At 53.1% G+C, this 26,015-nt stretch overlaps 1 protein-coding gene across 1 annotated transcript in view; it reads left to right on the top strand.

Moving 5' to 3' along the window:
• The window catches only part of MPPED1 (metallophosphoesterase domain containing 1), a 70,205-nt gene that overhangs the window by 30,795 nt on the left and 13,395 nt on the right, over nt 1–26,015 (top strand). The window contains exon 4 of the mRNA XM_007453932.1: nt 15,302–15,527. Coding sequence (XP_007453994.1) covers nt 15,302–15,527 — 226 coding nt within the window. The remainder of the gene's footprint in view (nt 1–15,301; nt 15,528–26,015) is intronic.

Genomic DNA, 26,015 nt, shown 5'->3' with positions numbered 1-26,015 from the left:
AAAAAAAAAAAAAGAAGTATTTAAAAAATAGGAACCTTTTGTCTTAATCATTTTCAAATACTTATTTCAGTTGCTACTGCAAAGAATATTGTTTTGGGCCAATTTTTTCCCCCTTTAAAAGGGTTGTCTGTAGGTATCAGAAGGCACCAGAGGAACCTTTTGGAAAAATGTTTATTCAGTAACACGAAGGCCAGGTGTCTGTCCCCGTAGTCATGTCTTTCATCCAGGGCTGTCAAACCCCAGGTGAAATCTGGGAATTTTCTGGAAGGGTGGAAGCAGGTATAGGCTTCCTGGCCTGGAGCTCCTCAATTAGGACTTTTTGATAAAGGGGGAAGGGTGAGGGGCTAAGACTCCAGATGGCCACTCAGTCCCTCTCCACCTGTAAACCTTGATGACTTCTAAAGTTCTAGAATCGTTTGCTTCCAAGATTAGAATGATTGGCTTCCAGGGCTCTAAGATTCTAGGATTCTAAGAGTTCCAAGAACCTATGGTTCTACCTCCTCACAATTCTAGTGTCTGGAATTCAAGGCCCTTGGTTCTCTTCTTTTAAGATTATTTTAAAATTTAAATCGTGGTTAAATATACATAACATTTACCATTTTAACCTTTTTCAAGTGTGAAGCTCAGTGGCATGGAGCACATTCACATTGCTCTGCAACCATCACCCCATCCATCTCCTGAACATCTTCCCAAACTGAAACGCCGTACCCATTAAATACTAACTCCTCCCCAGCCCCTGGCACTCACCATTCTACTTTCTGTCTCTGTGAATTTGACTACAGGGACCTCATATAAGTAGAATCACACAGTATTTGTTCTTTTGTGACTGGCTCATTTCACTGAGCATAATGTCCTCAAGGTTCATCCATGTTGTAGTGTGTGTCAAAATGTCCTTCCTTTTTAAGGCTGAATTATATTCCATTGTGTGGATATGCCACATTGTACTTATCCATTTGTCTGTTAATGGACACCTGAGTTGCCCCCACCTTTGGGCTGTTGTGAATAATGCTGTTGCGAATATGAGGGTACAGATGCCTGTTTGTGTCCCTGCTTCCAGTTCTTCAGGGCATATACCCAGAAATGGAACTGCTGGATCATATGCTAGTTCTGTTTTTAATGTTTTGAGAAACTTCCATACAGTTTTCCACAGCGGCTGTTCCATTTTATACTCCTACCAACAGTGTCCAAGGGCTGTCATTTCTCCACAACTTTACCGGCACTTGCTGTTTTCTGTTTTTCTGATAGTAACCATCCTGATGGATGTGAGGTTGTTATCTCACAGTTTGACTTGCAGTTCCCTAATGATCAGTGATGTGGAGCATCTTTTCATGTGCTTATTGGCCATTTTGGAGAAATCTCAATTCAAGTCCTTTGCCCATTTTTTTTTTTTTTTTTTTTTTTTTTTTTTTTTTCCTTGCGTTATGCGGGCCTCTCACTGTTGTGGCCTCTCCCATTTGCGGAGCACAGGCTCCGGACGCGCAGGCTCAGTGGCCATGGCTCACGGGCCCAGCCGCTCCGCGGCATGTGGGATCTTCCCGAAACGGGGCACGAACCCGCGTCTCCTGCATCGGCAGGCGGACTCTCAAGCACTGCGCCACCAGGGAAGCCCTTTGCCCATTTTTGAATTGGGTTGTTTGGGGGTTTTTGTTGTTGAGTTTTAGGAGCTCTCTGTATATTCTGGGTATTAACATCTTACCAGAAATATGATTTGCAATTCTTTTCCCATTCTTTGGGTTGCCTTTTCACTCTGCTGATGGAGTCTTTGATGTACAGAAGTTTTAAATTTTGATATATTTTTCTTTTGTTGCCTGCACTTTTGGTGTCATATCCAAGAAATCATTGCCAAATCCAATGTCATGGAGCTTTCCCCCTATGGTTTCTTTTAAGAGTATTATACTTTTAGCTCTTAAGTTGAGATCTTTATTCCGTTTTGAGTTCATTTTTGTATATGATGTTAAGGGGCCAGCTTCATTCTTTGGCACTGGATGTCCAGTTTTCCCAGCACCATTTGTTGAAAGACTGTTCTTCTCCCTCTTAGCCCCTTTGTCGAAAATCATTTGACCATATATGTTTATTTCTGGACTTTCTCTTCTATTGCATTGATCTGTATGTCTGTATTTATGCCAGTACCGTACTGTTTTAATTACTGTAGCTTTGTAGTCAGTTTTGAAATCAGGACATGTGGGACCTCCAACTTTGTTTTTCTTTTTCAAGATTATTTTGGCTATTCAGGGACTCCTGAGATTTCATATGAATTTCAGGATGGATTTTCTGTTTCTGAAAGAAGCATCATTGAGATTTTTGTAGGGATTCCATTGAATCTGTAGATTGTTTTGGATAGTATTGGCATCTTAACTATATGAAGTCTTCCAATCCATGAGCACAGGACTTCTTTCCACTTATTGGTGTCTTCTTTAGTCTCTTTCAGCAGATATTTTGGAGTTTCCAGTGTACAAATATTTCACCTCCTTGGTTAAATTTATTCCTAAGTATTTTATTCTTTTTTTTAAAAAAAATAAATTTATTTATTTATTTTTGGCTGCATTGGGTCTTCGTTGCTGCATGCGGGCTTTCTCTAGCTGTGGTGAGCGGGGGCTACTCTTCGCTGCAGTGTGTGGGCTTCTCATTGTGGTGGCTTCTCTTGTTGCAGAGCACGGGCTCTAGATGCGCGGGCTTCAGTAGTTGTGGCACGCAGTCTCAATAGTTGTGGCTCGCGGGCTCTAGAGCGCAGGCTCAGTAGTTGTGGCGCACGGGCTTAGTTGCTGTGCGGCATGTGGGATCTTCCCGGACCAGGGCTTGAACCCGTGTTCCCTGCATTGGCAGGTGAATTCTTAACCACTGCACCACCAGGGAAGTCCTATTTTATTCTTTTTGATGCTATTGCAAATAGGATTGTTTTCTGAATATCCTTTTCAGATTGTTTATTGTTAGTGTATAGAAATGCAACTGCTTGTCTTGCCCGTTGTTTTTGTATCCTGCACCTTTGCTGAATTCGTTTAACTTGTTCTGACATCTGTATTGCTTTTCAAGATGGTCTGTAAAGGCTTGTTTATGAAGCCACAAGATATCTCCAAAATGTTATGTCGTTTAAAATAAAATCATTGAGAGCTCCTCATAACAGGGGAGATTTTATAAGGACTCAAGTATATGGCACCATGTTTTTCTTTTTTTTCCTGAGGAATATTTCTTTGGCATATGTAATATGTCTTGGTGGTGTGACAGAAATGGAGAGATTGAGGCTTCAGCTACAGATGGATTCCCACTTCTCTGCTTACCCATTTTGTAGTTATTTAAACTCACTGAATCCCAATTTCTTCATCTGCCAATCTACTGCCCATTTTGTGGGGCTGTTGTGAGAGTTAGAAGTAAGGCAGGAGGGAGCCTGTCTCAGACTCTCAGCAGGTGACACCTGTGATGTTATTAGTGGCTGTCTGACCTACCAGGGTTAGGAGATGCTTGGCCAGATCACCTGCCTTTGAACCTGGTTGCTAGAGTCATCCCAGCCCTTAGACCCTCAGAATCAGATTGTTAAGATGTCAGTACCATGCAAAACAGTCTACAGATTCAATTGTGACCCAGTTTGATTTGGTTCTAGATTTTGAGCAGCGGGTGGAACCAGTGAGACGTCAGGCTGCCCTGGGCAGAGGTAGGAGGCAGGCGAGGAGTGCCTGGCCTCCAATGCCGTCTTTTAATTTCATTACAATTTTATTTGCATTATGGTAATACACGTGCAGAATGAGTCACAACATGCTACGAGGCTTATGGTAAAGCCAGCAGCCTCCTCCCCAGGTCCCCTCCCCCAGTCCTGATTCCTATTCCCTGTGCAAGTCTGGTAGCTACTGATTTATCACCACGATGTCTCTGAGTAACAACCTTATATTGCTGTTTTTTATTTTTCAATTTTAGGGATTACTTTTTAATGTCTTACTATGAAAAATGAAAATTTAGAGACGGTCTCTCTACCCTTATATACACATCTCCTCTCTTATCCTTTTGCTGTAGTCCCATCACAGTTTTTGGTTAAATATTCATTGCATAACCAATTGTTTTTCCTAAAGTAGTAAATTGTTTTGTTTGCTTGTTTTTCCTTGTACCCATTGTGGTTCATCCCTGTCTCCTGCGGGGTTTGAAGTGCCCCTCAGCAATGTGGTGGGCTGGGCCAGGCCATCTGATGACCCATTTTCCTTATACTTTCTGAGCCTCCAACCCCTGCCCTGGTCTGGATTAGCTGCCCTCCAGGCCTGTGTACACTTGTCATCCTGGATCCCCCTTCACCATTTCCCTTCGCCTTCCTTTTCTCTTGGAGCTCCTGGTTCCGGGATCCCATGGCTTCCTTTTTCTTGGTTTACTCCCTCATTCTGGTGGAGCACACCCTTCAGTAGCTTTCTGAGAAAGAATGTGCTGGAGATAAATGTTTGGCAAAATTGTATGTCAGGAAAAGTCTTTATTTTGTCCTCAGTCTTAATTGATAGTTTGTGTGGGTATAGAATTCTGGATAGCAGATCGTTTTCCCTCAAAATTTGGAAGGCATTGCTCTGTTTTCTTTTAGTTTCCTGTGTCACTCTTTTGTTTTGTTTTGTTTTGTTTTGTTTTGCGGTACGCGAGCCTCTCACTGTTGTGGCCTCTCCCGTTAGTGGAGCACAGGCTCCGGACGCGCAGGCTCAGCGGCCATGGCTCACGGGCCCAGCCGCTCCGCGGCATGTGGGATCCTCCCGGACCGGGGCACGAACCCATGTCCCCTGCATTGGCAGGTGGACTCTCAACCACTGCGCCACCAGGGAAGCCCCCTGTGTCACTCTTGTCGATTCCACTATCGTTTGGATATCTCACCCTTTGTACATGACCTGTTTTGTTTCTGGGCAGTGTGCCTCAGATGTGGGTGTTTTTTCATTCATTATTGTGGGCTCTCAGGTAACCCTTTTAATAGAGCAAATATTGTCCTTTAATCCTGGGACATTCTCTCATATTCTTTTTTTTTTTTTCTTCTCAACATTTCCCTCCCCTCTATTTTTTCTGACTTCTTTTTCATAGTATCCAAATGTGGGACCTCTGGTTTTGATTCTCTGATTTTGGTCTCTTTCCTTGCCCGGTACTCACTTTATTGTCATTTTGTTTCAGCCTCTGGGAGATTTCCTCAATTCCATCTTCTACTCTCTAACCAAAATTTTAAAATCCTGCCACGTTTTAATTTCTTTTGTTAAGAGCGCCCCGCTAGAGTTTCACGGGTGTAATACCTTCTGTTATCTCACCAATGGTGGTAATTATATGTTATTTTCCCCCCCTGCATCAGCCCCTTTTCCTCCAATTTCCTTTCTTCTTGTTTTGGCCTCTGCCTCCATTTTCAGCTTGGAGGCTTTTCTCTGAGACCTGATGATTCTGTGTGTTGCATTTAAGAATTAGACGTTTGAAAGCTGTTGGTAAGCTGTGTGTATACGTGTGTGTGTGTGTGTGGGGTGGATGATGTACTGTGATGGGGTCCTGGCCATCTCTTTGGGGAGCCCCTGCTATCACTATCTGTAGGTTTTTTCTCCTGGACTAATCTTTCTCCCCAGAAATGAGCCCCCCGGTTTCCAAGGCTGGCTTCCAGAACCTGAGAGCTCACTGGGGAAGGGGCCTGGGGTCTGCACAGTCACTATATTTATTCTTTCTCTTTATCCTTCTGTTGTTCAGCCTCTGACCTCACTGCCCATCCTCCCTCAAGCCTTGTGGTCCCTAAATGGGGCTCTGTGGAGCTGTTATTTTCCCTTGAGGGTAAATACCCTCTCTTCTGCGGAGATTGGTGGGTGAAGGGCGTGGTGACAGGTGTGATGGGGGAGGGGCCCTGGGCCTACCTGCTCCCATGGGTTCTAGGTCAGACCGTGCACCTGAGCCTGGGTCCCTGAACCGCCTGGGGCTCTGGCCACAGCTCGCTTTGCTTCTTGTGGAGGGTCATACCTTTTTATTCCTTTACTGTTGATTTCACAGGATGTCAGCAACAAGCAGGCAAACGTGGGCATTCAGAATGCCCTGCCCTGTGTGAGCCCTTTCTGTCCTGCTGTTTGGCCCTATTAGCACCTGCCTTGGGAAGCCCCTACCACCCCCAACCCCGGCACCTCCTGGAGGGTCTTAGAGAGCTGAAAGGGCTCTCTAAGGGTCAGGACCTCCTCATGGGATAGATGGGGAAACTGAGGCTTGAGCAGGGGTAGGCCTCACCCGGGACCGGTGATGTGGTAGCAGAGCTGAGGCTGAACCCAGGCCTCCCTGCCTCCAGGGAGGCTCTTACTGGAGCCTCCGGGCGCCAGCCCCACACTTGGGCCTTGTGCCCATCTTGACGTCTGTTGAGGGAGTGAAAGCCACGACAGTGTGGGGGCTGCTACCCGACAGGCTGGTCAGCATCTTAACGATGATCCTTCTGGAACATTCCGTAGTGGACTGCTCGGGGACCTTTGGTGAGTCATTGACCTCACCATCTGATCCTCATCCTCTATCCTACGTGGATGATAATACATCTTGGATTCAGTGAGCATGTATGAGCACTCCCCCCATGGCCAGCCCTGTGCTGGGCGCAAGAGAGGAAGCAGGCTGGTCCCAGCCTGGGAGGACGCCCGGCTGGTGGGGTAAGCAGATGAGGCAGCGACAGCGAGAGCTCAGGCTGGGCGGAGCTGGGAGCCCCGAGTGCTGGGTGAAAAAGGATACTCACGGCAGGCAGCCTGGAAGAAGTGGCACTTGGGCCCATTGATGAAGGGAGAATCACTTGGAGTTGGCTTAGAAAGAAGGGCGGGAAGAGGGTCCTAGGTGGATGGGGCAGCATGAGCAAAGAGGCCTCAAGCAGCTCAGAGGGGTGCACGGTGTGTCCTGCTGCGGAAAGTTGAGGTCAGGGCACCACCGGGGCCTGGCCTGGAGGGGGCGCCGTAGCCTTGAGTTCTGAATGCGTGTTACATCCATGGTCACCAGCTTGGCCCCTTGTGAGGGCCCCGGGGAGGCTTTCATGAAGTGTTTGGGCATGTGTGTTCTGGGGAGGTTCCCACAAAATCTTTCTGGCTACAGGAGGCCTAGTTTGGGAGAGGAAGAACCCAGAAACCTTTCAACTGTCCCCTTCAGCCTCAAGTCCTGTGTGCTCTGCGGTAGCAATTGAAACAAGCATTTAAATAGATGATTAGGACTGAATGTTCCTGTTTTTAAAACATTTCCCAGGAAAAACAAATGTTTGAAAGTTAAACATTTTGGCTATTAGGATGAAACAGAAGAAAAATCGCATTTACCTTTTAAATATGGGCACCGGTGTTGGGCTGTGAATCCAGAACCCTCCCCCATGGGACCCGAGGGGGCCGGCCTGCAGCTCGGCGGGCGGAGGGTCTACCCTCCCAGGACTGTCTGTCCTACGGTGCGTGGTGGGGGGGGGGTCTTGACACCCAGGTTTAGGCAGGCGATTTGGACTCCAGCGCTGCTGTGTGACCCCAGGCAAGTGACCTGACTTTCTTAGGCCTCTTTTCTCATCTCCATCTTCCCAGCTAACATTTCTGGATTTCATAGCAGAGCATGGCATTTACTCCTCCTAACATCCCTAAAGACAGTGATAACAACTACCAACCGGGTTGTATAAATCATGCCCTTGGTTTTCTGAATCCTGATGGCTTGGCATCTTGGAGGCTGGCTGACCCTGAGGGACTGCCCCTCCAGAGTTAACCCACTGTAGAGATAGCAAAGGGCTCACCTCTGAGCACACCTTTCACAAGCAAACCAACTAATCCAGACTCCACACCCCACCCCCAGCCACGTCCTGCATGGGGCTGTCGCACACACTGCCCTGATCAATCACCCCAGGGCCTGGGAGCAGACAACGAGGGTCAGCCCTGCGCCCCAAGCCCACCCGCATTATTCACTAGCCCATCCTCTGCCCGCTTGCCCTGTTTCTAGGGATCTGTGAGTATAACCTTCCTCAGGGCAGTCATTTCCGTGTCTGCAAGTCTTACCTGAGTAAAATCTCTGCATAAGTACAATACAGGGGCTTTATGTGTCTTCCCTAGTTTGATTTTTCCAAGAACTCTGTGAAGAACCCTAAACGTTCCACCTTTACAGATGAGGATGCTTAGGCTCAGAGAAGTGAGGGTTTTCACTCCAGGCCAAGTAGCCAGGAGAAGGCAGAGATGGGGTCCAGCCTTGCTTTCTAAGGGTGTCTAGAAGCGTTGCATAGAAATTGCTTATCACAGTGCCTGGCACACAGGGCAGCACAAACCAGCTTCTGGGGGGACACAGCCCGTGCAGTGTGCTCCCATCTCTCAGCCCTGCCCCTTGGCCCAGGCCCCTGTCTTCAGCCTCTCCCGCCTGCTCGGGCTGCACACAGGTTCCCTTGTTGCATCGCCGGTCCGTGTCCTCTGTGTGTGCACGGCGATGGCGCACGTGTGCCCGAGCCCCCTGCAGCCCTGGCGGCAGCTTGAAGCCGAGTCTCCATTCCAGAGTTACTCTAGATCGAGTGCCATCCCAAGAAGTCTGGTCACGTGAATCTCCCAGACATGGGCAAGTGTTTAAACACAGAACTGTCAAAGACGCACTAAAAATGCAATCAGAGATCGTTATGCCGTCTCTTTATTCCATTCCCCTCTGCTGTGTTCTGCGAGACGGGGATGGGCGGGAGGAGCCATAAGTGGGTATTTGCCTGATTGCTGCTGCATTCAGAGAACAGTAAAACTCTGCCGGGCTCCATACGCCGCTGCGGGAATGGCGTAGCTTATGGAGAAGCTTGCACGTATATCATGTTGAATTTAACAGATTATGCAGTTTGGAGGTAGCACTTTCTGTTCAATGGGATGGGTAAGTGTTAGCGCTAAAGAATTGTAACCTTTTGGAGGGAGATTAATCTTGAGAGCGTAAGTAGCAGAGCTTTCGTTTGCATCCCTCTTTGTACTCCGAACCCCGCGCATACTCGCTTCCATGTGGAATCTACATGTGGGTGCATATCTATTTGGCCACAGACGGCAAATGAAAAGTTAAAATAGTATGATCATCCAGTTCTCTGCTGATGAATACCTAATGGTCCTTTCACCACCAACAAATCCTTGGCTAGCAAATGCCAGGATTTCAAGTGAGCTGGCTGAGAAGAAACGAAGCATTTGGGGGAGATGAGCTGGACGTTATCACGCAGAACACAAATGCATAACAATGCCCACCAGCTCTGAAAGGCAGGGAGGAGGGCTGGTTTCCACGAGGACTTGCTGCTTCTCCCAGACCCGAGGCTGGGAGATCACACCCCAGCAAGGCCCACCTGGCCCAGGAGCCAAGCAGACCCTCAGGTCTCCATGCCACTCTTCCCGAAGGTCCTATCTTTCCAGTCCCCAGCTCAGCTTGCATGTCCTACCAGAGGCTGGCTGGTGTGACCACTGCTCTGCGTTCCTGAGGTGGGAGGCTGGGGTTCGAGTGCTGGTTCGCTGTTGTCTTGCTGTGTGACCTCAGGCAAGCCCCTTTCCCTCTCTGAGCTCCAGTTTCCTCCTCTGTCCAATGAGGGGTGTGGATTGGAAGCTCTGCGTGTCACCTCTGGTACTGACCTCAGGACTAAGCTTTGTTTGGTGCCTTGTCCAGCTTCTGGAACACAGCCTGTGCTCAGACAGAGCTTGTGGGCAGCTGACCAGGGCCGGGGGGTTAAAACAGGGCCCAGTTTCAGGGAAGAAAACGAGTTTCTGGCTTGCTGGGCTTTTGGGATAGGCTGACTGGATTCTTTGCTTCTGTTGGGCTGAGGGAGGTGGGTGTGAGAAGGCATTGGGCCCATTTGTCTCCTCTTGGAGCCTCACCAAGCTGGCACAGCCCCCAGACACCTGCTGGAGAACAGCCGGAGTTCAGGCACTCTTGGCACCTTGTCAGGGCAGGTGCTCCCATCTGGGCACTGGGGTGGTCCCCCTGTGTATTAGCCCTCTTCTCTGCTGCCAGGAAGGACAGCCACAAGAAGGGGCAGAGGGAACAGCATTAATTTCCTCTGGGCAGGCATCGGGAGGAAGAGTTTGTTTTCATCTCATCTTTTTCTCCACGAAGCCCCTGCAAGTCAAATGGTCACTGAGGGCCCCCAAACACTCCCTCATTCACTACCCGGATACAGGAGGGGGAAGATGAAGCTAAGCCAGAAAGCCTCTGATGATTGGTCGTTGGGCATTTTATCCACAATCAGGTTGGTAAGAGCTGCAGGCTGATGTGAGCATCTAATGCAGCTTTAGGTTGTAGCAACAGAGGTAGCAGCCCCAGAACAGAGGAGGGGACTTTTCCACATGCCCCTGTGATAGTTAAGTTGTACCAGAGCCTTGGTTCTGGCTCTCCCACCCCCGTCTACAAGAGAGCAGGTCCAGTGGGAGACGATTCAGAGAGAGCCAGTCAGGATTATGGGTGAGGAAGGTGGGTCTGGATAGCAAACCCTGCCAGGACAGTTGGAGGAAAAATTTGGAGGAAAGGGAGGGATCCAGGTAGACAGAGATCAGCTGGTATAAAGGAGACAGAGCTATCCCAAGATGGATTGATTGATTTATAAATGCATCCGTCTATCTCTTTCCATCTATTCATCTATTCGTAATCCATCCTTCTTTGCCCATCCATCCATCTATCCATCCACTCATGCATCCATCCATCTATCCATCCACTCATCCATCCATCATTCATCCATCATGCATGCATCCATCCATCCATCATCCATCCATCTGTCCATCATGCATCCATCCATCTATGCATCCACTCATCCATCCATCATCCATCCATCATGCATCCATCCATCTATCCATCCACTCATCCATCCATCCATCATCCATCCAATGATCTGTCTACCCACTGAGAGGCAGTGTAGTATGATGGTACCAGTTCAGGATGAGTTTGATGAGGCCAAGCCACAAAAACTGTCAAACTGTCCATTACCCTCTGTGCTTGTTCATCACTTTATTATTGATTTGTGTAACCTCTCTGAGCCTCCATTTTCCCAGGTGTAAAATGGGGATAATAATACTTAAGTGTCTTTGAAGGTTATACACAGCTGGCGAGTTGCCAAGCCCAAGTGAACATGCACACAGAAATGTGTTTGTGGCTGGACTTCCATCTCAGAAGGGCATGGTGCTGGAAGGTTTCTGTGTTCACAAATGGACAAGCCCCCTGCCTCCAAGCTGTGTGGCACCCATCTTTTGGGGAGAAACCAGACAGTATTTGAGGGTGTCACGCCAGCATGTTATGGCTCCTGCCTCCCACCTGGCTTTATGTCCAGGAGCTGGTCCTTCCCTGGGAGGGAGGAAGCCTCAGTTACCTCCTCTGATCCGAGGTGGGAGGAACAGGAGAGAGCCCACAGCCTCCTGCCCACGCCTCAGTCCCTGGTAGTCAGGAGCTGCGGAAATAAATGAAACTGTATGGTTGGAGTAATTTGCTAATTTGCTTAAGTAACACCCCCAGTCAGAGACATGACATCAATACATCAGTGCGCCTTGGGCTCCCCCAGCCAGGGCGGCGCGCCGAGTGGGGTGGATGGATGCCGTGAAGTGGAAACACATGAACTGGTGCTGGAAGGCAGTCATGGTGGCCACTGCTCCCGCCGCGACTGCAGTGTGGTGAGGGGCTGGCCTGGTGGCCTTGAACGAACCTGAGCTGCTGACCCAGAGGTGTGGAGTCAGCTGGACCAGCACCTAGCATTGCTTCTCCCGCTCACCTGCTGCGGGACCTGGGCAGGTTCCTGACCTGGGACCCTCGTTCCCCAGCTTCGAGGCGGAGGTGACAGAGCCCACCTCGGGAGGACCCAGCCTTTTTACCAAGGGTGGCCGGCCCAACCGTCAGGTCCCGGAAATGGCAGGCTTCTCTGTGCTGTCCTCCACGACCCTTCTCCAGATGCTCGGGCCCAGGCAAGCCTCTCCCCTCCCCGCCGGCAGCCTGAGCCTCACTGGAGAGAGGGGGCTCTGCACCGTGTCACCTGGGGTGCTGGCGGGGGCTTTGCTTTCCAGACCTCTGCTGGGACCTGCTTGGGATGGAGATGGTGAAGCCAACACGTCTCCTCTCTGCTCCTGATTCTTTCCTGTGAGGAGAACAAGAGGACGTCTCGGCATCCCTGGGCCAGGCTGGGATGACAAATAGGAGGATGAGTGAGGCGGGGAGGCAGAGGGGCCTTGGGGAGCTCATCCCCACTGCCTGGTTGGCAGCTCGGAGGGGCAGGGGCCACGTCTGGTCCCCTTTGTCTCCAGGGGCTGTGGCTGGGGCCAGAACCCCCAACGCTGCTCGGAGTGGGCAGTACCTTAAAATGAGTGAAGTGGGCTGGGAGTGAGTAGTAGGGGCAGGTGGGGAGTGGGCAAACTGCCCTCTGCTTCCTGTCTAAGGGAAGCACAGGCACTCAGCACTTGCCTAGGCCAGGATGGTGAGATTTTAAAATTGATTGATTGATTTTTAGAAAACAGAAAGAACGACATTTTATTGGAATTTCTCTAATTTTTAATGTTGGCAGCAAATGCAAATTTAGAAAAGCCAAAAAAATATGCCAAACAAAATACGTCTGTGGGCAGGGCTGGCCTGCTGGCTTCTAGTTTGCAAACTCTGGCCCAGGGAAGCTGACTTTTTCTGAACACCAAAAGGCTTTGTGTGTTTCCATTCACTGTCTTGTGTAATCCTAGAGCGGTCTTGCGAGGTAGGCATTATCCTTCCTGTTTCACAGGTGAGGAAACGGAGGCCCGGGGAGGTCAAGTCACATAGCCAGTTAGTGGCAGGACTGGGTCTGGGACCCAGCTGTCAGCCCCTGGAGCCCATGCCTGTCATCGGACAGCCTCCCAGAGTTGACAAACACCAAAGAAGAGAGAACGCTATTTTCTCAAACCTGTAAAGAAGTCTGGGTGGCCGATGAGGCAGTGATGAACAGATTATGGTTTTCTGCTTGTTTTGTGAAAAACTTCTCTCTCCGTGCTGGGGTCCCCACCTCCTCTGTGGCCAGGCTCGGAGGCGAGAGGCCACCCAACAGCCCTTTGCCATGGCCATAGAGCCTGAGGCCAGGCAGAATGGGCAGGTCCCAACTGCAGGGATGGGAGGGGGGCGGGGGGCTGGAGAAGTTTCTAACTGGGTTCTGGATGCTTCCATTTCATTGCAATTAGAATATGATAATAGTTGTAGTTATGGTACCTAGAACTTCATTGTATGGCACAGCCATAAAACTCACCGTGCGCCTTCCTGGAGCTTCCACAGTGCTGGGCAAACGGGGTTCTTCCTGGAACCTCATGGGGAGCTGAGTCTGATCCCACGTCTGTCGCAGCTGACCTGGTATTGCGGGCCCCGGTTCCCAGTAAGGCAGGCAGTCCTCAGAATCTGGAGAAGAGGCGTTTCTGGAATTGGGTTTCTGATAGAAGGGCTCACACAGCAGAGGAGCTCGAGTTTCAGGTCATCGTCAAGAGTGAGAAAGCTCTGCTGTCCCTGGACTGCGTTACCCCTGGGTGGGACCAGCCACAGGGAAGGGGCTTGGTGGAGCTGCGGGCCACACGAGGCCCTTGGCCCCCAGAAAGGGGCAGTTACCAGGCACACTCACGTTGATCAGAGGGGAAACTGAGGCTCAGAGAGGTTAAAGTGACCTGCTCGGATGAGAGGTGACAGAACCCAGGTCCGCTGGCTCCAAAGCCGGACACTTTGCCCCGTGTGTGCTCCTGTGGGAGTCATGGTCACTGGGAACGGAGAAGACGCCTCCTGAGGTGTGGAGCTCTGATAGCCTGGGGCGGTCCTCTGGGCAGGTTCCCTTTCACATCACCCTGGGACCCCCGCACGGGAGGCCAGAGCCAGATGTGTGGCCACGGCTCTCGGTGGTCAGGATTGGACCCTCACCCTGGCCTTGTCGAGGGCGCTTTCCTAGGCTTTCCCCGAGTAGGTGGAGAGTCTGGGGTCGCACAGGACTGCCTGGCTCAGAATCCAGCTCTGCCGCCTCCTGGCCTCGTGGCCTCCAGCACATCACCCTGCAGCTTCCTGAGCCTCAGTTTCCGCGTCTGCACGATGGACACGATGAAGGCCTGGCTCCGTGCCTGACGTGTAGTAGGGCTTATACGTGCACGGGGTCATGCTAACTAGCCACTTACTGGTGAAGAATTCAGACAAAAGAAGCGACTTTCTTGCTGAAACAGATGCAGAGTAAAGTTTGGTGTCTTTTGTCCTGGCTCCTTCAGAAACCAGAGCTCAGGTGGTTTAGAAGTTCCATTCAGTGGCCGCAGTTACTTGTCTGTGAAATGGCTATGGAATGTCACCATTCTCCTGCCTGGACACCCCGCCTCCCCAAGGCCCCGTGCTGGGCTGGCACCTTCACACGCCCCTTGGTGTTTGCTTGACCCACCAGGGCACGCCCTTGGGGAGGGGGCAAGAAAAAGGCTTGGGCCTCGGGGCTCACCTTCAGAATTCATTTTTTTATCCTAATCAGGTACCATCATGACTCTTTCTCCAGGCCCGGAGAGCCTAGCAGCTGAGGCTGGTGGGAGGTCGGGAGTCCCGGGCCTGAGCCTGGGGTCAGGCTGGCTGCCAGCGGGTGTTGGGGAGCCGGGGCGGGTGGCGGCCAGTTTACTGAGGCCGAGGGGCTGTGGTAGCCTTGGGCGGCTGTGCTGGAAGCCAGCCCGTGGCCGGATCGCCCGGGAGGCAGCGCACACACCTGCCTAGGGCATCTGTGACGTAAGGCCCCAGAGAAAGAAAGGGGAGGAAGCATGGCGTTGAGGAACCACGTGGAATTTGCAGGGGCACAGCTGGAAGGACCCAAGTGTTAGCTCAGTGTATGTTATACACGGGCGGTTTTGTTTGGTTCCCACTTAGACTGTGTTTTGACTTTGAATTCCATGGCAGTAGGGGTGGGACGGGCAGTGTAATCTTTCCCGAGCGTAGGGTCTCCAAAGGTTTGACCTGGGCTCTGCAAAGAACTTGCAATTCCTGTTAATGCGGAAGCTAGCAAGTCAGACCCCCAGGTCGAGGGGGCCTGAGACGGTGAGGCTGGCGAGGCAGGCCTAGGGGTCCAGGGCAGGGTCTCCTTCCCGTGGAAAAGTGGCCCGGACAGAAGAAACGGAGGTGGGGGAGTCCTGAGGATGAGGCCGGGTCCACTGCAGCTCAGAGGCCCTGCAGGAAACTGCCCAGCCCCCTCCCGCTGGTCTGGGGGGCGGGCGGCCTGTCACCCAGCAGCAGCGGGGGCAGGGAGGCCACAGCGATGGTGATCAGGCTGCCGCCGCCGCCGCCTCTGATCAGAAGGCACCAGTCGGCAGCGAGGGTCAGCTCTGCCAGGGGGTCCAGGGGCTCTTGCCTGGCTCCTCCCCCCGGCACTGTGGCCGCCAGAAGCCAACAGCGGTGCACCGTGTGTCTGTCTGTGTCGGCTCTGCAGGCAGCCTGCCCTACGAGTACAAGATCGTGATCGCAGGCAACCACGAGCTGACCTTCGACCAGGAGTTCATGGCCGACCTCATCAAGCAGGACTTTTACTACTTTCCGTCCGTGTCGAAGCTGAAGCCGGAGAACTACGAGAACGTGCAGTCGCTGCTAACCAACTGCATCTACCTGCAGGACTCGGAGGTCACCGTGCGGGGCTTCCGGATCTATGGCTCCCCGTGGTGAGTGTGCCTGGTGGGCGCCGTTCTGACCGCTGGTGACAGTGAAGCTGTGCTGGGGGGATGGAGGAGGTGAGGCTGAGTGCATGGAGGGAAGAGGGTCCGGGAGAGGCAGCAGAGAGACCCGGGGCCAGCTCTCCTCTCATGCTGTGTGACCCTAGGCAGGTTGCTGCCACTCTCTGAGCCTTGGTTTCCCCATATCTGGCAAATAATTATATATGCTATACTGTCTCACATATAGACAGGTACTATTAGCATCCCCACTTTCCAGGTGAGGAAACTGAGGCACAGAGAGGGTAAGGGCCTGGCTGAAGGTCACACAGGTCGGAATGGGCAGAGCTGAGATTAAACCCAGGCAGTTTGGTTCCAGAATCCTTGCTTTTAATCATTATTCCATGTGCTAGGAATCTACCTGTTGTCTGTCCCTCTGGCACACACAGAAGATGCATAGGTGGGGGGGGGGTGATGATTGATTAGCCAGATTGAGGAGAGGCAGTCGGAATTTTCGTGGAAGGCCAAAGGCCTGCTTTACTGTATTGGGGACGGCAGTTGTTTAAATCACAAGTATACGTCAAGTCTTTGTTCCCTGTTGGGGACACAGAGCAATCAGACCTCATCCCTAGGCTCACCTGGCTAAGTGGGGATCAAGGTGAGGACAGGTCGTGACCGGTCTGCGTGATGGTCGGTGTGTCCACAGTAACCTCCGTGATGATGGTGATAATGATGATGGTGATGGTGATGGTGGTGATTAAGATTATGATGATGTTGATGGTGGCAGCAGATCATTCCTGAACACTTACAGTAAGCTGGGCCCTGGGCTTAAATCTCCATAAGAATTGTCTCTGATCCTTGCTCAGCCTTGTGAGGACTGATATATCGTCCCCGTCCTGTAGTTGGATAGACCACCTGGCCCTTAGAGGCCCAGCTGGCAATGGCCACAGGGTGCCAAGTGCTGGCAGGGTGAGGAGGACACCATACACGGGAAGGAGAGACCTCACGTGCTTGAAAGAGTGTCTTGATTCCGGAAGGCTCCCTGGAGGGGGTGGGGTGACCTGAGCTACGAGGGAAGAGAAGGGCATTCACAGGCGTGGAGGGGTAACAGGGCCTGAGGCTGCACCATCAACCAGAGCAGCACACGTAGGGAGGCTGACGGGTGATCTGGGGGGACCCGGGGCCTGTCTGGGTGCAGGGACTTCAGGGAGAGCGGCTGCTGACACAGTGTGGCTGGGGAGTCCTGGGGCGGCCCTGGCTGATACCACATGGTGACCACCTGCTGGCTAGAGGCTGTGCGCTGTTTAGGACATGGTCCCATCCTCCCAAGGCCTTCTTATGGGGCAGAGGGGAGATGCTGGGCTGCCCTGCCTTCCTTGAGCCCCAGGAAATGCCTGCTGTCATCTCCCTGGTCCTCGCCATGCACAGGGTCTCCACAAACCCTCCCGGCGGCCTGTGAGGTCCTGATGAGGACTGGGGTGGGGGGCCCTCAGGGATGTGATGAGCTCGGGGCCAAGGCCAGGAGAGGGGAGCAGATGGCCGAGTCTGCCTGGCAGGCCATGAGAGCCCAGACCTGGAGGGGAAGTCTGTTAGGCAAAAAACCAGAAGGAGGTCATTGTCAAAGGAGGAACCAGCGTGAGCAAAGGCGTGGAGGTGAGCTGAGCACGATGGGAGGGGTGGGGCGGTGGGAGATGAGGCTAGAGGGTCAGGAGGGTCAGGTGCCAGACCGGGGAATCTGGACTGGATCTCTTTGCCCGGTGGTTTCCAGCACCCTGTCTCCCCTGCACACCCACATACCCACACACACCCACACCCACACAACATTTTGTTTAAAGTTAGATTGCTTAGAAGTTAACAGCACGGCTTTGAAGCCAAACTGCCTGGGCTCTACTCTTGGCCTCACCTCTTATGGGCTGTGTGACTCTGGGCGAGTCACTTAACCTCTCGGTGCCTCAGTTTCCTCCTCTGCACAATGGGAGTGATGGGGCACCTCCTGCAGGGGGTGGTTGTAAAGATGTCAGGAGGGTTCAGCTGAGCCCAGTGGCTGCACCAGGCTTTCCACGAATGGAGACATCATTCTTGTTATTTGCTATGTGGAGCCCCCTTCCATCACAGCCTTGCCCGGGACCCAGATGTGGGATGGAGGACAGCAGGGGGTGGGAGCCGGCAGGTGTCACTCCGTGTCCTTCCCACCCCACCCAGAGCAGCTCTGTGCAGCCCCACAGCTGGGCCCCGAAGACCCCTTTGACGGCCAGCTCCCCAGGCTCTTGGCCGGGATGTCAGGCCAGCCCTGTGGTCCCCTATGCCAGCTGCAGGCCAAGAGCTGCTGCTGCTGAGGCCTGAGTGAGGCCGCTGTCAGCCTTGCTGGTGTCCGGCTGCTCTGTGCTCGAGCTGCCTGTGGTCTCTGCTTTGACTTCTGTGGCTCCAGCACGGGCAGTCCTGGACCTTTTAGTTGCAGGCCACCTGGGGCCTGAGTGAGAGGAGTGCCTATCTTCTCCTTGACCCTTACCTTCGTCCCAGCTGGACGCACACCCCCGGCCCCATGCCATGGCGGGCCCAGCACCAGGCTGCTACACAGAGAAGGGACCCCAGGAGGGCTTGGTGAGATCCAGGAGGGCTCCCTGTTGGAGGGGGTATTTGAAGGAGGTGTGGGGTTTCCATAGGCGGAGGAGGCAAGGGAGGAGCCATATTTCGGAGCCCCTGTGATGTGCCGGACCCTGCCACACTCTTCTTGGGCCTGCTGTTGGTTCGCAGCCCTTAACGCCGAGAGCTAGACGGAACCTCGTCTGCATTCTGAGATGCAGGCTGTGAGCTGGCATTCCATGCAGCAACCCTGGGTTCCTTTAGGCCCCGTCTGGGGCTGGGAGCAGGTGGTGTGAGGTGAGACGTGGGCTTATGTGCTGGGGAAGTTTCATTAAATTTCCCCCTGTGTGAGCCAGTTGCTTGCACCTGCTTCCATGGCACCATAGAACTAATCCTGAGTTCCTTCTGCCACCTTCCCCCCTGGGACCTGCATGCCTGGGAGGGTGGGCCCCTGCCACCAGGCCCCCGGAATCTCAGCAACAGTAGTGGCTGGGCGGTCGGGTGGTAAGGGAAGAGTTGTTCAAATTGGGGTAACACTACCTCTTAGCTGTGTGACTCTGGGCAAGTGCCTTAGCCTTTCTGGTCCCTCTATATAGGGAAATGATACTGCCCACCCTACAGGGGGGTTGTGAGGGCTGCGTGGGCCCGTCCAGATGAAGGCCAGGCCCAGACTGTGGCCTTGGAGGTTGGCTGTGGTTATTATTACTGGGGAGCCGCTGGGGTGGAGACCAGGACAGAGAGAGCTCTGTTCCCGCTGATACCTCAACAGCCCCTAGGGTAAGACCAGGCCTGCAATTACCTCCTTTTACAGAAGGGTAAGTAGAGGCCCCGGTGAGGACCTGGCTTGCCCAGGGCCACACAGTGAGTGGTTCTCCTGACTCTCAGTCTGCTCCAAGATGGAGGCCTTTATATGAACACCTACTGTGTGCCAGGCGTGGAACAACGTGCTCCTCATGTGTTCCTTGGTCCTCTGAATAGCCTCAGCGTGCACATCGGCCTTATTGGCCCATTGAGACCTGGGGATCAAAATGATGTTCTCATGGCCACCCGTTGGTTGGTTAATTCATTGATCAAGTATTTGTCCCATGGCCACTCTGGGGACGTGCCATGAGCCAGACAGATGCAGTTCCTGTCTTTGCGGGGTTTTTATCCTTGTGGGAGATACATCAGCCACCAATTCCTTGATTCAACAAGAGCCACAGAGGAGAAGCTCTGGGAGCTGGGGTCGGGGAAGTCTCCCCACAGGAGAGCCATAGAAACAAGCAGCTCTGGGGTCTGGGAAGGGCGTGACAGGCAGAGGAAACAGTCCTGGCAAGGTGCAGGAGGCTCAGAGGGCTGTGGATGTGCCTGGGGCGGAGTGTGGCTTCCAGGTTCTCAGTGAGAGAGCGGAGGCCAGAGGCTGGGTCATCAGGCCGGGCTGGTGGCTGCCACGGTGGGTGGTGGCCTCACCCTGGTCTCCCAGCGCTCAGTGAGTCGCAGCTCCTGTAGCCCTGCGTCCTCAGCCCGTGGGGACCTGGCACATCACACCCAAGGCCTGGAAGGGGCACAGTGCTCGTGTGTGCAGAGCTGACTTTCAGTCACGCTTGTGCCCTGGACCCAGACACACCAGGGACGTCCCCACTGCCCTGACTCTCACTTCACGTCTGACCTAGGCAAGTCACGTCTCTCTGAGCCTCTGTCTTCCATCTGGGCAAGGGGGCACCAGGGTCCTCTCTGTGGTGTCGTCAGGTGAAGCCACACTGGGGAAGTGGCACTTATCAGTCCCCAAGAAGGTATTCATGGCCAAAGAACCTCGTGGCCTGGCTGCCAACTCTGCCTGGCTCGGGGGGGGTGCTGTTCGCCATCCCCACTGTCTGTCAAGGTTTAGGCTGGGCGAGCTCAGCCCCCGGCGCCGGCCGCCTGGGCATATGGCAGCTTGTTAGGAGGGGATGGACAGCAAAGCTGGTAGTGATTATTATTAAATTCAGATGTTCAGGGTTTTCGTTTTCTTTTTCCCATGCCCTTAACATATTGACTAACACGTGGAATACAGGCGACTTTAGCAGCATCATAACACCAGCAGGCGGGGATCAGGGATCAGATAAACCAGTAGCCATAAGTAACCTAATATCAGTGGTATCTGGGGCATGTGGGCAAAGCTGACCCGTGCTGGGGGCAGACCTGTTCTGTGTCGTCCTACAACACAGGGACACAGAAGGCAGGTTCTCAGCAGTGTGGGAAGACTGTCCCACAGGCAGGAGCCCAGAGGAGAGGCAGTGGGGCCTTACTGAGTGGTGAGCTGCCCGTTACAAGGGGCATGCAAGCAGAGGTACACTGTGGCTGGGCCTGGTGTCCTCCCGGCTCCTCCCCTATGCAGAGGGCCACTGTTTCTCTGCCTGAGGCCGATGACCCCCTGTAAGCAGAGGGATGCATGGGCCTGCTCTCAGAGAAGCCCTTTTGGCGCTAGACTTGGGACGAGGTTGGCCTTGATATTGAGGACTCACCAAAGCAAGCTCGGAGGAGGAAGCAGACAGCAAACTCATGGTCGCCATGTTACCTAAGTGTTACCGCCAGGGGATGCTCTGCTTGGGAGACTGGTGGGTCAGATTTGAATGGTTCCACTTCTTGTGAGACACACACTCGGAGGCCCACGGTGGCCGCCAGGTGCCTGGCCCCCTGCAGGGCTCTGGAGACCCAAGAATGGGTCCGGCCTGGCTGTGTCCCCCGTGACAGGGCACCATCACCAATCCCATTTTGCAGGATGGCCAGAGGCAGAGAGAGAATAATTTTTTAATGTGAATATGTCCTATGCAATATTTTAAATGTATGCACACTAAAAGAATTGTGTTGTATGTCTGAAGTTCAAATTTAACGGGGCATGTTGTGTTTTGTCTGGCCACCCGTATCCTGAGACAGTTGGGTTCTGCCTGTTTTTCAAACTTTATAAAAATGGACTCACGTGTTGTTCCATGACTGCTTTTTTTCACTCAATATTATATATTTTTAAGATTCTTCCATGTCGTCATGTGCAGTTGTGATTGGTTCTCTTCTCAGTGCTGTGTAGGATTTCTTCGTATGAATATATCACGATTTATTTATCCATTCTAACCAGTTCCCAAAACCCTTGCTTTGGGCCCATTATAAATAATATTGCTATGAACATTCCACACATCTCTTAGTGCACATAGAGATTCACTCCTGAATGTGCGTGCCTGTGGACAAACACACACACACACACCCAGGGACGGAGTGGTCAGGTCATACATTGTACAGCTCTTTGGCAGGGGCTACGCCAGTTTTTCCCCTGTCAGCAGTGCCCTGCCTCACCTCCTTGCCAGGACTTGGTACTGTGGGCCTTGCAGATCGTACCCATCTGGTGGCTGTGCTGATATCTCGAGGTGGTTTTCATTTGCATTCCCTTGACGACCCGTGAGGTTGAGAACCTTGGCCACTTGGATTTCTTCTTTTGTGAAGGGCTCAGGTCTTTTGCCCATTTAGAAAGATAATTGGGTTGTCTGCCCTTTCCGTATTGGTTAGTAGAGATTCTTTATGTATTCTGAATGCAAGCCCTTCATCACATGTAGTGTGTAATGTGGCTTTTCCTCCCCTGTGTCCGGCCTCTTCCCTCTCTTCAGGTGCCTTCAGATGACTAAAAGTTCGTAATTTTGGTGTAGTCAGATGTGTCACTGTTTTTCTTTGCAGTAAGTGCTTTTTGTGTCCTATTTAAGAAATCCCGCCCCTGAAGTCAGGAAGATGTTTCCTTATTATCTTCCCAGATCTTTGCCGTGTTGCCTTTTATCAATATGTTTAGGTGTTGGGTCCACTGGCAGTGATTGCATTGATGGTGTGAGGTAGGGATCCCGTTTTGGGATTTTCCACTTGGCCTGGCACCAAATATGGAGACCATCCTTCCTGGCTGCTCTGTGTTACCCTCCTTGCCTGGCACACGGGGGCTGTGTCTGGGCTATCGCCTGCTCCTTCAGCCCACCTAGCTCCAGGGCCACACTGTCTTAACTACTCCAGCAACCCATTTCTTTCATGTCTCTTTTCCCACCTAGAGCAGTTGAGGCTCCAGGAGAGCAGGGACCTGACTCCAGGGGAGGCTGCATCACCACTTCCCCGGTCCAGTCCGGCATGGGAGGGATGGAGGGCTCACTAGAGCCGCATGCTTGCACGGCCACCCTCCTGGGGCACCGTGACTTTCTGGAAGTCATCTCTGGGCCCCTCAGATGCAGACTCGGCGCTGAGCCTTCGCCGAGAGCGGCTTAGAGGAAGGGGGCGGGAACCATCCTCAAGAGAAGAGGACGAACTCAGCTGTTACAAAATCCTAAGTGTTAAAAAAAAATTCCGTATACATACCGTATTCATTTATGGGTTTTGGATGCATTTTTTGTTCTCACTTAACTGAAAACGGCCTTGATTTTTTTTTTTTTTTTAAGGAGTGAGGGAGGGAGTGAAGTTGGCACACAGCTAGTCCATCTGGTCTAATTACTTCTGGTATTTTGAAAGAAGGCATCTAAACCTGCTGAGACAGGAAACTTTGAGAAGTGGTGGCCGGGCCGCTGCTGGGCGTCTGGGCACGGAGCCTGAACCTCAGCTAGGAGGCCTGGCTGCCTCCGGGCAGGGCAGGGCCTGGCGGGCAGCCGGAGCCTCGGGGACCAGCTCTCTCCAAACAGCCAGGATATGCAGGGCCCAACTGAGTGACCTCAGGTCAGGATCTCGGCTTCTGTGAAATGACAATGGGATAGTCCCCTCGTGGGGTTGTTCTTAGGATTCAGAGAGGTCTTGTGCGTAAGTTGCTTGGCACACAGGCATTCGACACACGGTGGTCCCACCTACCCCCAAACCTCTCCCGCTACTGCCTCGACTGCCCAGAGTGGGGGCTGGAGGAGGTTGTGTACGTACAGCCTGCAGGGGCCGCGGGCACAGAGAGGGTGGCCCCTGGACAAGACTGGCCGTGGGTTCTAGCAGGAGCCTTTGACATCCTTCCCTCCGCTTCCCCGTGTGCACAGAGCAGGCCCGCCGGGGGTGGTGGGTGCGAGGAGAAGGCAGGAGCTGAGCAGCCTGGGAATTTAAAATCTGTGCCCTGAAGGTGCTGGGGCTCTGCGTGTTGATGTGACGGTAGCAGCAGCGCAGTTACTGTTCTCACTGCTGACCCAAAGGCTCTGAACTTATAGCTGCTCCAGCTGCTTGAATTCTTCACAACCATGAGTGAGGTTTAACCCTTGTCCCCATTGTATAGCTGGAAAGACTGAGACCCACAAAATGAAGCGACTGGCTTAAGGTCCCACAGTAACTGAGAGCCCAGATGGGCCAGGATGGAAGGATGGAGGCCCTACCCAGAACGGCAGACAGAGAGGTGCTAAAATAAAATGCTTTTAATTATTTTTATTGATTGATTGATTGATTGATTTTTGTGGTACGTGGGCCTCTCACTGCTGTGGCCTCTCCCACTGCAGAGCACAGGCTCCGGACGCGCAGGCTCAGTGGCCATGGCTCACGGGCCCAGCCGCTCCGCGGCATGGGGGATCTTCCCGGACCCTGGCAGGAACCCGTGTCCCCTGCATTGGCAGGCGGACTCTCAACCACTGCGCCACCAGGGGCACCCATAAAATCCTTCTTAAAAGACTTGATAAAATACATCTTTCCGGGAAAAAAGAATAGAGAGGATGAAATAATGAACTCCTAGCTTTTCCCTTGCTTCTCAATGCCTGTCACCATAATGCGGTCAAGGGGGTGCCAGGGGAGCGGGGTCCTGGCGGCGCCAGGGCCTGAGATAGCCCGCGCTGCCCCCGCTGTCCCCGCTATCGCCAGAAGCTGATGGGAGACCTCGGTGAGCCCAGTTTGGACTGCTGTGCCCCGCACTGGGCTCCAGACCCTCCATCCTTTTGGCTCTGCTTGAGGAATAGGTGGGCCTGGGGCTCAGTTCCAGCCACCTCACCCTTTGCTCTTTCTATTAAGAAAATCTTTTTCACCTCTTAAAAAAAATACTCGTTTTTCAGTCTCTCTGGTAATTCTCTGAGGTGTTTGGGGTGTTGTAATTTGGGGTTGCCCGCTCACGTTCTGCAAGGCTCTATCTGGGGGATCCTGGGCAGCCAGGTTTAGTGGTGCCCGTCAGAGAGGATGTCTACCCCAGTCTGTGGGTGCACCTGGCCAGGGACCCCCTTCTGCTCTGTTCATGGATTAGAGCTTCCTGGGCCCACGGCCTCACGGCCTGGGGAAGCCTGGGTCAGAGGTCCAGGGGAAGCTTCCCTCTGGTGGAGGCCTCCCCGTGGGGGAGGCCTCCCCGTGGTCCGCTCTTTCCCCGAAGCCCTCTGGGGACCCAGCTTTCTGGTCACAGCCCCTGCTAACCACCGGGGCCTTCTCTCTTGTTGCTTCAGGGCCATGAAGACCCACGTTCCCTGGTTCAGAGGCTGGCAGTCCCCGGGCATCTAGCACTGTGCTTATTTACATTTCATCCTGCATTTCTAGGTGGTTTCAGCACAGACCGTAGCCTTGATCTGTTCAGACAAGAAAGGCCAAGGCTTTCCCTCCCCTTCAATACCTGAAACCCCCATTCAGCAAACTTCCCATGAGACTGCTGCACAGTGGTCCCACCTGCTCTGCCTTTCACTCTCGACAGGACAAGGCAGGACTGTTTTCATCCCCGTCTTACAGAGGAGAGAGGTGAGGTGAGGCGTGAGTTGCTCAAGCGATTGGTCCAAGATCTCAGCTGTAGGCAGAGGTGGTGCCAGGTTCCCGCCCAGGTGGGTGGAGTTGGGGAGCTGGGGTGGGGGGGCGGCTGGCTTTGACCTGTCTCATCGGCTGCTGCTTCCCAGCCTGGCCCTGGCCCCGTCCCTCCTGCAGCCCCTGTTGGGCTGCAGAACCACAAGGGGCTGGCCTTGGGGTCCTAGATCCCTGGCCCCATGAGTGCTGGACGCTCCCCGAGCCCCGGGCCCTGCCAGGGTGCAGCGAGTGGGGACCCCGGAGCGCTGGTCGGAGCATCACAGAACCTCAGGTACTTCCGTCCCTTCCCGTCTAGAGGCCAAATCAAGTTGAGAACAGCCTGTATCTGTTCAAGACAAGCTGCGAAGCCTGCTGACCGTGAGCCCTGCCCGAGCCTCGGTGCCCCCTCGTTTGGTCCTGTGACAGGGACACGACAGGCTTGGGAGGGTCCCCGAGGGACCAAGCAGTGTCCTCCACCAGTGGTCACTTCCCTCTCCTTCCTCCACCGGATATTATACTCATCAGCCTTAACACACGACTGGCAGTTGACAAATTTTGATGGAGGGAAGAAATTCCTCATGTCTGGACCCACACTGTGCTATCTCTGCACGAGCGTGTGCACACACACGCATGCAGACGCATGCCATACACGTGCACACACACACACCACATGACACACGCACACATGAGCGCCCATACTCTCTCTCACGCACACTTTTTCTCACGTCTCTCACACGCACGGGATTTCTCTTCTGCTCCTTTCCTATCCTTATCTTCCTTGATTTCACGTTGTCGTTTTCTTCCTAGAAGCCCCTCGGCACACATGCACACACTCATCTACGTGAGATTAATGTTCGAAACGAGCCCTCTGCCATCTCCCAGCTGCAGAGCAGTCCCAGCGGAACAAAAGATGAATGATTCTGCGCCTCGGAAGGGTGGGGGAAATTCATTAGGAAAGACAAAGGACCCCGTTCTTTGGTTCCACCCGTCTTGCTGCTGACTTGCCCTAAGTGTGTGTGGGGCAAGGTGTGTGACTGACAGTCCCGGGGACACGTCGCTGCTCGCCCTGGCCCTGCCCCCTCGCTGGCAGCCACAGCTCCCCTGCTGTGGCAGCGTCTCCCCCAGACTCCCGATCGGCTCCCAAGCCCGGGAGATGCAGGGAAGGAGTAAGGCAAACCTGCCTCCACCAGAAGCGGGACGTCCCCAGGAATGGGGGCCACCTGTGGGGTGAGG

This window comes from Lipotes vexillifer, unplaced genomic scaffold (assembly GCF_000442215.2).
Source record: "Lipotes vexillifer unplaced genomic scaffold, Lipotes_vexillifer_v1.1 scaffold382, whole genome shotgun sequence".
Classification (NCBI taxonomy): domain Eukaryota; kingdom Metazoa; phylum Chordata; class Mammalia; order Artiodactyla; family Lipotidae; genus Lipotes; species Lipotes vexillifer.
This window is presented reverse-complemented; position numbering and strand designations above follow the sequence as displayed.